The following is a 12,144-nucleotide window of genomic DNA, read 5'->3' as shown; positions in this document are numbered from 1 at the left end:
TATCAATGGAGTGACAAGGTGCTGTGAAGTGATGTGTTGGCAGCACATGAGTCGATCGCAGTCGCTGAGTCTGCAGCCCAACTCGCGGGCAGCCGCCTCCGGCCTCTGCAGCTTCCCCCACTTGTTCTGCAGCTTCTATTGTTCTCCTCCTTCCGCTTGCTGTTCCAGCAACACTGCTTCGCACCTGCACCGCCAATAACTGCAGCTTTGTACGTGTGTCAAATGGAGCATCTAGAGCACTGCAAGTAATTGCCAACCGTCAAACTCCGAGAGCTTTTCGCCCGGTCATCATGCACAGGGAACATCCGTGCAGACTTCGCTACTCCTCCCGTTGGGCATCATGCTCGGAATCTCACAAGATTCGTTGCCTTGACATGAACGATATGAAAACGTCACTGACTGGCTCGAAGGTCTCGCTACCGTAGTATGGCCGGCATGTCAGGTCATGTCTTGAATCCTGTTCTTATACTGACAGAGATAACCAGCTTCAGACGGCCATCTGCCATCCTTGTACTACCCTGTCACTGACTTCACAATTCCCGGGCGTTTGGGTCTTGGGCGTTCTCTGTTTCGACTGAACGCTGTCCCTTCCTTACTGCTGACTTCGTCTCACGGTCTCTGTGCTTGCCGTCCGAGACCTACTGCGATCTTTCCATTCCTGGAAAAGCAAGGGATGACTTTTCGCTTCTTCCATTCCTGAAGATGGCGCCTCGTCCTCCCCTGCCACCTACATCATTCTGGATCTCGAGAGCCTCGACAATACTCTTCTCGTTGCCCCAACATCAGTGAGCTCTACGTGTGACAAGGTGGAGTATGCTACCATCATTTCGAGACCAAGGCCAGGGCAGGACCGAAGGCGGAGCCTCAGCCATAGCTCCGTCTATGGGAGCCATAAGTCTGCTCGGATCTCCAAAGCTTCGCTACTATCAACCTTCACTGTCCAGTCGAGTGGCTCCGGTGGGAGCAACAGCACGATAACGCAGGAGTCGTATAACAAGTCAAGGAAGAGGAAGCCATCGATAGCAAAGGAGCAAAGAGGCGAGCACCGATCCCAACGCCCAACAATGCCACCGCTGGAAGAGTTGCCTCAAGATCCGGACCAGAATGAGGAGGGCGCAGAACCTGTCGACGTCTTCGAGTTCCTGGTAGACGAGGCTCAGCCTGGCACAGCAGAAGCTGTACATCAGCCTGAATGTGATGAAGACGATGAGCCGGCGCCGGTGCCTTATCCTGATGATGCTGTACACGAGCGTGACTTCAATTCTGACTCCGGAATCTTCATGGACGAGGCCTCACTCTTTCGTGGAAAGCTATCTGGACATGGCCACATCCATGCTGCCTCAGAGGATGAGTACACCAGAGATGTTCATACGACTTTGGAGTACCCCCCGGTTCCACGTCCACAATATAGGACACCACATCCGGATGAGCTGTACCAGGCCGATGCTCGCGGTCGACGACCATTCGAGGCTGCGTATGTAGAGTCGCCTGCACAAACCTACTGGACACCGCCTCCTTCTGTCTTCACCGAGGCAGGCGCATTTCCAACCAGACACGATCAATTGGCGGCCCAATACGCGGATATGGATAGGCCGCCACTATTCAGGATGTTCCGGAAGGTCAAATATAGAATTCTGCTCTACTTGCAAGATCAGATCATGAACCTCGAGAATGAACTCGACAGGCTGGAAAGCTACTGTCAATCTCGCCGCCACAGCGTCGACAGCATGGCTCCAGAAGCGGTGCATGACCCTGACCGGGCGCCCCCGTACTATGGCTTCGATGCTCATGCAGCCAAGGTCGACCTAATGCACCGGCTGCAAGTGGTCATGGATCAATATTGTTAGTGTCCACCTTGAGGTCTCCAATACCATGCTGACCTCTGATAATAGACAAGACTCTGAGCGACATTGAAAGGTGGCAGGAAAGAGGGCCGACCTCTGTTGACCCTGCAGACGTCAAAGCATTCAAAGCACAGCTCATGCGTCAGGGCAAGGACTACAACGCTGCCCATACCACTTCTCGACTGCGATTCTTGGATGAACCTGAGGATTTGATCAGACTTGGCCGCGCGCCACAACAACCACCTCACTTGCCCCTAGCGTTGTTCCTCCTCCCGATCATCGGGTTTGTGATACCACTTCTGCTTTTGCAATTGTATTTCCAGCTTACAGCAAGGTTGGGTTTCGTAGAAAGACTGGTCATCATTGGGCTCACGCTCGCATTCTCTTTATTCTCGACCACCAAGGAAAACTTAATGAGAAGCATTGGGATGACAACGGGTGATGAGGCAACGGCCACGGCACGAGGGATGATGGTCATGGTTGCTGGGATGTCTCTTATCTGCTCTTTCATTTTGTGCTCGTGCCAGGCTAAGACGGCAGTGTCTGGAGACAGCATGGTGCCTACTAGGGCTCAAGAATAAGAGACAGTAATATGATACCCTTCAAAAGCATGTTCTCTAAGCAGGTTGGTGGCACCTGATGGCGTAGTGAATCTTCCCTCGACGACGAGATGGCTAAGAGACCGCCACGTGGTGGTCAAGGGTCGCCAAAATTCAGCCTATCACCAAACATGGTTGACACAGTCACGCACCATCGAGGAGTAGTTGGCAATCGTTGTGAATTATAGCCAAGCATCTTCACATTTTGAAGCAACATCGTGAATCGAGACTGAGAGTTAGCCGAGATTTTACCGCAGGCTTTCCGGCAGCCTTGCCACCATATCGACTTCTCACTTTAGATCTCATCGTATCGCGCAGGACTGCCTGGACACTCGTCCATATCGTAGTGTTTCATACTCACTGCTGTACAAGCCTCCGCTGTCCGCTGGACTCGGGTCGCACAACATGTCCGACGCCGACTTCGAGAGCGTGCGACGCCTCCAGGCCGAGCGCAATGCCGCATCAAAGAAATCAAAGACCTTTGACGTCTCCTCACAACGCAATGATTCGAACAAGGTCTCCTTCACAGAGAATATGGACACCGACCTCTACGACACCGGCTCAAATGGCGCCAACAAGTACGCCGGGTTTCACACATCTCTTGCCGTCAATGGCGAAGACGATGACGAAGAGATGCCAGATTCTGACGGCGGACGAAGACTCGTGAACAACTACACTGCTTCACAAGCAATGATCAACGAGATGGCTACGGGCGGCGCGGAAGAGGAGGACATCCTGATGGGCAAAGAAAAGAGCATGAGGATATCAGATCGAGAATCCGACTACCAGAAACGGAGGTTCGAGCGTGGTCCTCTAACGCCGACGAGAGCGGATCCTTTTGCCGCCAACAAGCATGCCGGCGCCGTGGCTGCGGAGGGAAGCACATATCGAGAGGTCATGCAAATACAGGAGTTGGAGAGAGAAGAAGCGCGGGTGCAGAAACTGATTGATGACAAAGAGCAGCAGAGGTTGGACGCTAGCAATGGTGACGATGATGATGCTGTGAAAGTTGAGCGACCGGCGCTGCTGAAAGAGGAGCCGGACAAGGAGAATGGGGATAAGGGCAGCACGGTCGAGGCGGTAGGCCGCAAGAGGAAGAAGCGATGGGATGTTGCAAGCGACGCGGCGCCAGCGGAGGCAGACTCGAAGAAACGGTCACGTTGGGATCAGGCTCCTGCGATCGATGGCGCGCCAGCACCAACGAAGAGAAGCCGATGGGATCAGGCACCTGCACTCGGTGCGGCTGCTGCGCCGACAGAGTCTGCTGTTGTGGAGACGAGTATCAAGGGTGTCTGGTCCGACGAAGAGCTTGACTCTATGCTGCCAAGCGAGGGTTATACCATACTGGAACCGCCTCCGGGATACGAACCGCTCAAGCCTGCTGCAAGGCGAGCACTGGCCATGGCTGCGCAGCCGCAAGCCAGCACCATTGGTGGGTTCATGATGCAGGAGCCAGAGAATCCGCGCTCGATGGGCAAACAACTGCCTACAGAAATTCCGGGAGTTGGGGACCTGCAATTCTTCAAGAACGAAGATATGCAGTATTTCGGCAAACTGGTTGATGGTGGTGATGAGAACACCATGTCAGTTGAGGATCTCAAGGAACGAAAGATCATGAGACTGCTTTTGAAAGTCAAGAATGGCACGCCGCCCATGCGGAAGACCGCGCTACGCCAGCTGACAGACAACGCCCGTCAATTCGGTGCGAAGGCACTCTTCGACCAGATCCTGCCACTTTTGATGGAGAAGTCATTGGAGGACCAGGAGCGGCATTTGCTGGTCAAGGTCATTGACCGCGTGCTGTACAAGCTCGACGACTTGGTCCGACCGTATACGCATAAGATCCTGGTTGTCATCGAGCCTCTACTTATCGATCAAGACTACTATGCTCGCGTGGAAGGCAGAGAAATTATCTCGAATCTGTCAAAAGCTGCTGGCCTCGCGCACATGATCTCGACGATGCGGCCTGATATTGATCACAGTGATGAATATGTGAGAAACACTACAGCACGAGCGTTTGCTGTGGTCGCTTCGGCGCTCGGGATTCCAGCCTTGTTGCCCTTCCTGAGGGCCGTGTGCCGAAGCAAAAAATCATGGCAGGCCCGGCATACTGGCGTGAAGATCATCCAACAGATCCCAATCTTGATGGGCTGTGCCGTGCTACCGCATTTGAAAGGCTTAGTCGACTGCATTGCGGAGAATCTGCAGGATGAACAAGCGAAGGTCCGGACAGTCACATCGCTTGCCATTGCCGCCTTGGCTGAGGCTGCCAACCCTTACGGCATCGAGTCATTTGACGACATCCTCAATCCTCTATGGACCGGAGCCCGCAAGCAGCGAGGCAAAGGCCTGGCCGGATTTTTGAAGGCCGTTGGCTACATCATCCCTTTGATGGACGAGGAGTACGCTAATTACTACACGAGTCAGATCATGGAGATTCTTCTGCGGGAGTTTCAGTCACCCGATGAGGAGATGAAGAAGGTAGTGTTGAAGGTGGTCAGCCAGTGTGCCAGTACGAATGGCGTTACTGCCGCCTACCTGAAGGAACACGTTCTGGCAGATTTCTTCACCAATTTCTGGGTCCGCAGAATGGCTCTGGACAAGCGTAACTATCGACAAGTAGTCGAAACGACGGTCGACCTCGGGCAGAAAGTTGGCGTGAGCGAGATAGTGGAGCGGATCGTCAACAATCTGAAGGACGAATCTGAGGCTTATCGAAAGATGACTGTCGAGACCATCGAGAAAGTCATTGCCTCCTTGGGCGCTGCGGACATCGGTGAGAGGTTGGAAGAGCGACTGGTTGATGGCATGCTCTTCGCGTTTCAGGAGCAGTCGATCGAAGATATCGTCATGCTCAACGGTTTTGGCACCGTGGTCAATGCCTTAGGTGTGCGATGCAAGCCATACCTTCCACAGATCGTGTCGACGATTCTCTGGCGACTGAACAACAAAAGCGCGACCGTCCGCCAGCAGGCCGCCGACTTGATCTCACGCATTGCAATGGTCATGAAGCAATGCCAGGAAGATGCGTTGATGGGCAAACTTGGTGTTGTTCTGTATGAATACCTCGGTGAGGAGTATCCGGAAGTGCTTGGCTCAATCTTGGGCGCACTGAGATCGATCGTTACTGTCGTCGGCATAGCGCAGATGCAGCCACCTATCAAGGACCTCCTTCCACGCCTCACACCGATCTTACGAAATCGACACGAGAAGGTGCAAGAGAACACGATTGATCTTGTCGGCCGTATTGCCGACCGCGGCCCAGAGTCTGTCAACGCTCGGGAATGGATGCGGATATGCTTTGAGCTCCTCGACATGCTCAAAGCCCACAAGAAGGGCATTCGTCGCGCAGCCAACAACACTTTCGGCTTTATCGCCAAAGCTATTGGTCCACAGGATGTCCTTGCTACACTGCTCAACAACCTACGGGTTCAAGAACGTCAGTCGCGCGTCTGCACAGCTGTTGCCATCGGTATTGTCGCTGAGACCTGTGCACCATTCACCGTGCTGCCGGCCCTCATGAATGAGTATCGCGTTCCCGAGCTCAACGTCCAAAACGGCGTGCTGAAGTCGCTCTCCTTCCTCTTCGAGTACATCGGCGAGATGGCCAAGGATTACGTATACGCCGTCACGCCCCTTCTCGAAGATGCACTCATCGACCGCGACCAAGTTCATCGCCAGACCGCGGCTTCCGTCGTCAAGCATATCGCACTCGGCGTTGTTGGATTAGGCTGTGAAGACGCCATGGTCCATCTCCTGAATCTCCTGTACCCGAACCTTTTCGAGACAAGTCCACACGTGATTGACAGGATAGTGGAGGCGATTGAGGCTATTCGGATGGCGGTAGGCAGTGGTATCGTAATGAACTATGTATGGGCTGGCCTGTTCCACCCGGCGAGGAAGGTCAGGGTGCCGTACTGGAGGCTGTATAACGATGCCTATGTGGCTGGAGCAGACGCGATGGTACCTTACTATCCCAACTTGGGTGGTGAAGGGGTTACGAGGCCGGAGCTGGATATTATATTGTAGTCTATCGCAGGCACGTCTGACGAAGGCAGATAGTGACAACCATCATTTCAAAATACCAAGTTCTGAGGCACTAAATATACTTGTTGATGCACTCACAATTGCAATGAACGATGGGACGCTAGTCAAGCCAATCCACGGTCTGGTTGGTAATTCCCACTGCTCAGTCGTGCATAGCTTGTAGCAGTGCTTGACTTGTACCACCCTGATGACCGGCAGGCTCTCGAGCAAGCGAATGATGATTCTGAGCCAGAAGTGAAGGGAAGTTACAAAACCGGATGACTGGGCCTATGAGGCGTACTCCAGGTGGAGCATCCCCAAGGCCTCAGCCCATCCATCATCAACTTGGACTTCCCCGCGCCTAGGCTGCAGTCGACGTTACTCGCTGACACCACGTCGTCCTGACTCTTTCTACAGCGACCAACGTGACTTCTCTTCGTTCATTTCGCTGAACACGTGCTTGGTGCACTGTACAAAATCTGCGAGCCAATATCGATCTCAACGGCGTCTCCCACTGCCTGGGAGCCATGGCTCTTCCCACCTTCAAGATCCGTGACCTCCACGCACCAGCACAGCACGGCGTCATCGACATCACTGTCCCTCAGTACGACGACACCATCACCACACATCCGAGCAGTGTCCTCACGTATATCGATCATGATGACGGCGAGACAGTCACAGTTGGGTCCGGCTTCGAGCTGAGTGAGCGCCTAGTTGAGCCAGCCCAATATTCGTTCATTCCACGACGACGGTCTGGCTCTGCTGCCTCTCGGTTGAGCTCAGATGAGAAAGTCCATATTTTCGACATTCAGCGTACATCAGAAAACCTCAAGATCTGGCGTGACTATGCTGCACTGCCGAATACGCCTTCGCCACTAGCCTTAGCACCAGTCGACAAGCCGACACCTGTACCTGAAGCGTCTTCGGTCACACAGAGAGCGGGTGCTCCCACCGCGCACGAGGCACGCTCGCCGACCGCCAATGATGTTCTCAGGACCGCTTGCCGCGGACTGGAGACACACATCGACGCCTTTGCTGGCTTTCTAGACTTGACCGCTGCTGCACTACAAGCAGCTGCACAGAAGACTAGGGAAGCCGACACCACACCCATTGAGAACCTCCTCACTGGCTTGAAGAATGTCCTTGTCGAAGTCGGTCAGGTTGGAATGGAAGTTCTCCGGGAGTTCGAGCCAAAAAGTCCGCAGCAATCGCAGACCTCGCCACAAGAACAAACATCTGGCACACAAGCAACAAGTTCTGCGCAGACCGCGCCAAAGGAGCAGCTAAGAAGTTCACCAAAGCAAGTCAGCATCGATTCACACAAAAAGGTGGAATTTGCTGTACCTAGCTATAACGGAAATAGTCGTGTGCAGGCAAAGGCAGCCGAACGATTCGATTCCTTCGAACGGGTCCATTCACACATCCTCAAGACAGTGGAATCTACTATGCCAGTCTGGGCAACAACTTTCAAGCGCCCAAGCCCTCCCATTTTTGGCTCTGGTCCTGCTATCGAGAACGCATTTCGAGACCAGCCAGCTCGTACACCTTACCGCAGCTTTCCAAACCGACCAGCGCTACCGCCACCTGCACCGGCTCCAACGAAGACAAGCAGAGCTCAAGGCGAGAGTCTTCTTATGGATGAAGATGCGTCGAATGTAGATTTTGCTCAGCGATACCCGCCACTTATCTCCCTGAAGCGAGCGAGAACTATCGCCACTCTTCACAAGGAGTCAGCAAAAGACGATCCGGCGAACCCGACCGGCTCTACGAAATCTGCTCTTACGCGGTATCCTAGTATTGGGCAGCTCGAATCCCGTCGCGAGTCTGCGGCATTTCCGTGGCGGCGTGGTTCCGGTCCAAAGTCGCAGCAAGCAAACGTGTCGGACGGCTACAAAGATCGATCTCTTCGAGGATACCGCAAAGCAGCTGTCGAGGACGACCCTCAGGATGCGGAGTCAGCTTCAGCAGGCGCAGTAAAAGGCGACTCCAACATGACACAGACGTCCAGCGACACTCCCGATGGCAGCTTGCCTGGCGCATGGCCCTCGACTGCCACAGCCGTCCTTGTTCACTTTCCAGATGAGTCCTTGAGATTGAAGAGGTTCTTTACGCAGAAAGACATGAGCGCGCGACCAGTCTCACCAGCGTTGTCGTGCCGGATTACAAGTCCACCAGCAGAGTCTTTTGATCAACCTACAAATACACTTCGCAGAGCACAGACTGTGACAGCCTCGAATCCGGCTGCGAGATTGAATGGACCGTTCGATCCCATGAATGTCGCACCAAGCTACCAGGGTCAAGTGGACACACTGCGCACCAACGGTATGCCAAGGAGGAGTCTGACTCAGTGGCTGCCTCGCTTGGAGACGGACGTGACAGACAGCCAAAGTGCACGTTGGGCCAATCGACGGCAGCGCCATGCAGCTTATCAGCGTGTGGCGATGCCTGGCTCATTTCCTTCAGGTCCAGTTTCACAGAACCAGTCCCAGCTATCACATTCTCTAAGAAGCGGGCCCGATCCCGTTCATCAGAAAGACACGGATATCAACAACTGCGTGAGGACATTGAAGAACATGGGCTACGCGAGCAATAGCAACGAGGAAAGCCGACTTGCCGTTTACGCAGCAGCTGCATCAGGCGATGTGCTCGAGGCAATCGACATCATCGAGGAGGAGCGGCGTGCAGCCAAGGATATCATGTCTCTGTGAGGTGCGGCTCTGACGGATCGACTGGGTCCCGATGGATACACATCGGCAAGCGCAGAATGGCTAAGTATACGAGATGAGCCCTACGAGCTGATTTACGGCGTTGAAGGCATGATATGGATTACGACTGTACACTGCATTGCGCTCAACATGGCTGAGTGTGTGGGAAATGTCATTGGCCTGTACTTAGGCGTTGGTCAATCCTTCCACGAAGTTGAGTCAGATCTCAATGATTCAGTTTCGCACTTTGCAAATCTTTAGTGCAACGTACCTAGCCCAGACCTAAGTTCATGCGCGACCTCATAGCGACATAGCCGCGGCTGCCTTGCCGCGTATCGCAGCAGCGGAACGACGACCCCGCCTTTGTGGTGCTCCATACAGGCTCTAACTTCACCCCAGCTTTGATTCCAAACTCAACAATACCACACGTTCCTCTCCTCGAGACCCGTCCCCGCCGCCTCTAGAGGCTTCCATAGGACCTTATTTGGCGATAACGATGACTCGTGCAGCTCGATTAAGCAAGCATCGGGCGCTGGCACGCTCAGATGAGCCTGAGTCGCCCTTCATTGTTAGGTAGGTCCAGGTGAGCTATATCCCGTCTCGTGCCTTGTCTGGGAGGTTTGTTTGCTGAGAGTACTCTGCTCAAATTGTCATCTTCGTGAGGAACCACTGTGACAACGCCAGCGCCAGCGCATCCCAACATGGCCACTGCACTCCTTGGACAAGTCATCCCATTGGCAAGTGGATTCGCCTCCTATCTTCTCTACTTCCACCGCGGCGAGCGTCAGCTGTGGCCCTTCCGCATTGTGCAATTTCATCTTTTCGTGGCCGCTGTCGTCCTGGTTGCCCGTCAGCAGTATCTGTCCGAATCATTCGCCACTGCTCTGTCTCGGACCGCGGAAGCTTCTGCTCTATATCTATTCTCACTGACCACATCTACACTCACTTATCGCCTCTTCTTCAACCCTCTCAACCAAGCCGTACCAGGGGGGCCTTTCTTAGCCAGGCTCACCAAGTTTCGCCACACTTACCAGAACCGCACACTCAAGAGTCACCAAGCACTTCTCGAACTCCATCGTCGACATGGCGATTTCGTTCGACTGGGACCCAACGACATCAGCGTTACAGACCCTGCGGCAGTCCAGGTCATCTCATCACCCAATTCGAAATGCTACAAGTCCGAGTGGTACGACAACGACACGCCTCTGACGTCTATGCACACCTGCCGAGACCGTGCCCAGCACGATCGACGCAGGAAGATCTGGTCGCCTGCCTTCAGCGTCCGCGCGATCAAGGGCTACGAGACCAGGATCCAGAAGTATGGGGATATGTTGACTGAGGGCCTGACCAATGGTAAGTTTGCAAAGAAGGGCCAGGCGGGCATCAACGTGAGCGACGTCTTCGCATGGTACAGTTTCGATGTGATGGGCGACCTTGCTTTCGGAAGAAGCTTCGGATGCTTAGACGAGGGCAAAGTCCACTGGGCTATCAAGTTGCTGAGTGATGGCATGAAGCCTGCGGGCCTCGCTTTGCCCGCGTGGTTCTTCCGAGTTGTAATTGCGATCCCGGGCGCAGCAGCAGACTACGTAGGTAGAGCATCCCCTTGGCACATCTATTTTGCTGACAGCAACAGTGGCGCTTCATCCGCTTCTGCACCGACCAGCTTGACAAGCGCATGGCCGAGCACTCTGATCGAGACGCTAAAGCCACCAATCCTGACACACAAGAAGAGATGGACATCACCCACTTCCTCATCGACCATTACAATAAGCTGGACGCCAGCGACCAGCGCGAGGTCCTTCCCATGCTACAAGGCGACTCCCGTCTGATCATCGTCGCAGGCAGTGACACTACGTCTGCGTGTCTGACATACCTGTTCTACTGGCTTGCCAAGCTGCCTGAGATCGCGGAGAAGATCAGGAAGGAGACTGACTCATGTCGCTTGAAGGATGATCGCAGCCATTTCGACGACCAGAAGCTGGCTGAGTGTGAGACGTTGAATGGTGCTATCAATGAAGCGTTAAGGCTTAACCCGCCTGTCCCGTCGGGTATCTTCAGGAAAACGCCCAAGGAGGGTGTGCATATTGGAGAGAAGTTCATTCCGGGGGACACTATCATTCAAATGCCTTGTAAGTCCCACACCAGGCCTCGCGGCCCATCGACTATTGAGTCTCGAGCTCGCTATCCTACCAAAAGCCAGCTCATACTCACGCCGCATTCGCGACAGCGACTGACATGTATTCCAGGGTACGTAATGGGCCACGACCCCAAGAACTACACCTCCCCCGACCAATTCCTCCCCGAGCGCTGGTCCCCATCCCCGCACAACCCGAAACTAGTCCACCACAAGGACGCCTTCCAGTCCTTCAATTCGGGACCTTATGGCTGCATTGGGAAGAACTTGGCGTTGATGGAGTTGAGGACTGTGACGGCGCAATTGTTGGATCGATTTGAGGTTAAGTTTGCGGAGGGGGAGGATGGGAGGGCGTTGATGGAGGATAGTATTGATCATTTCACTACGGGGTTGGGTGGGTTGAGGTTGGTTTTTGAGGGGCGGAAGTGATGCTGGGGAGTCAAGGTTGGGATGGACGGATGCTATGAACGGTCACCGGAGATGCCAAGTGTATGACTTATGGAAGATTCTAGCAGGTTGAAACTCGTTTGTATTTTTTTCTCACCAAGACCAAGGCACAGCACGGCTCCCTGAGTGATTGCTCGCCTATGTTGTCAAGTCACGCAACTCGAGCATGGCCAAAGGAGATCTCAAGAACAGGGGAAGAAACCTCAAGAACAGGCGAAAGGAACCTCAAGAACAGGCAAGAGGAACTTCAAGAACAGGCAAGAGGAATCTCAAGAACAGAGAAGAACAGTCTTAAGCACAGAGGAGAGCGGTCTGAAGAAAAGGAGAGGAATTCGAGAATAGAGAAGAGAAATGTCATAGAGCGAATATTATGCTGCTCATTCTTGTAT

General features: G+C 53.8%; 3 protein-coding genes across 3 annotated transcripts; all 3 read left to right on the top strand.

Annotated features, from left to right (window-relative positions):
* Nucleotides 1-1,064: 1,064 nt before the first annotated feature.
* AB675_3808 (uncharacterized protein) lies at nucleotides 1,065-2,286 on the top strand (the record flags this gene model as incomplete). The annotated part of the gene is made up of 3 exons (XM_018143891.1): nucleotides 1,065-1,842; nucleotides 1,893-2,127; nucleotides 2,175-2,286. The coding sequence occupies 3 exons, from the start codon at nucleotides 1,065-1,067 to the stop codon at nucleotides 2,284-2,286; spliced, it is 1,125 nt and encodes a 374-aa protein (XP_017994888.1).
* Nucleotides 2,287-6,996: 4,710 nt separating this feature from the next.
* AB675_3806 (uncharacterized protein) lies at nucleotides 6,997-9,177 on the top strand (the record flags this gene model as incomplete). The annotated part of the gene is made up of 1 exon (XM_018143890.1): nucleotides 6,997-9,177. The coding sequence occupies one exon, from the start codon at nucleotides 6,997-6,999 to the stop codon at nucleotides 9,175-9,177; it is 2,181 nt and encodes a 726-aa protein (XP_017994882.1).
* A 698-nt stretch (nucleotides 9,178-9,875) lies between these two features.
* On the top strand, nucleotides 9,876-11,712 carry AB675_3805 (Tryprostatin B 6-hydroxylase; the record flags this gene model as incomplete). The annotated part of the gene is made up of 3 exons (XM_018143889.1): nucleotides 9,876-10,760; nucleotides 10,808-11,303; nucleotides 11,421-11,712. Coding segments are annotated over 3 exons (1,673 nt in total), but the record flags the coding sequence as incomplete, so codon positions are not given.
* Between the last annotated feature and the right edge of the window lie 432 nt (nucleotides 11,713-12,144).

This window comes from Cyphellophora attinorum (genome assembly GCF_001299255.1).
Source record: "Cyphellophora attinorum strain CBS 131958 chromosome Unknown Contig47, whole genome shotgun sequence".
Classification (NCBI taxonomy): domain Eukaryota; kingdom Fungi; phylum Ascomycota; class Eurotiomycetes; order Chaetothyriales; family Cyphellophoraceae; genus Cyphellophora; species Cyphellophora attinorum.
This window is presented reverse-complemented; position numbering and strand designations above follow the sequence as displayed.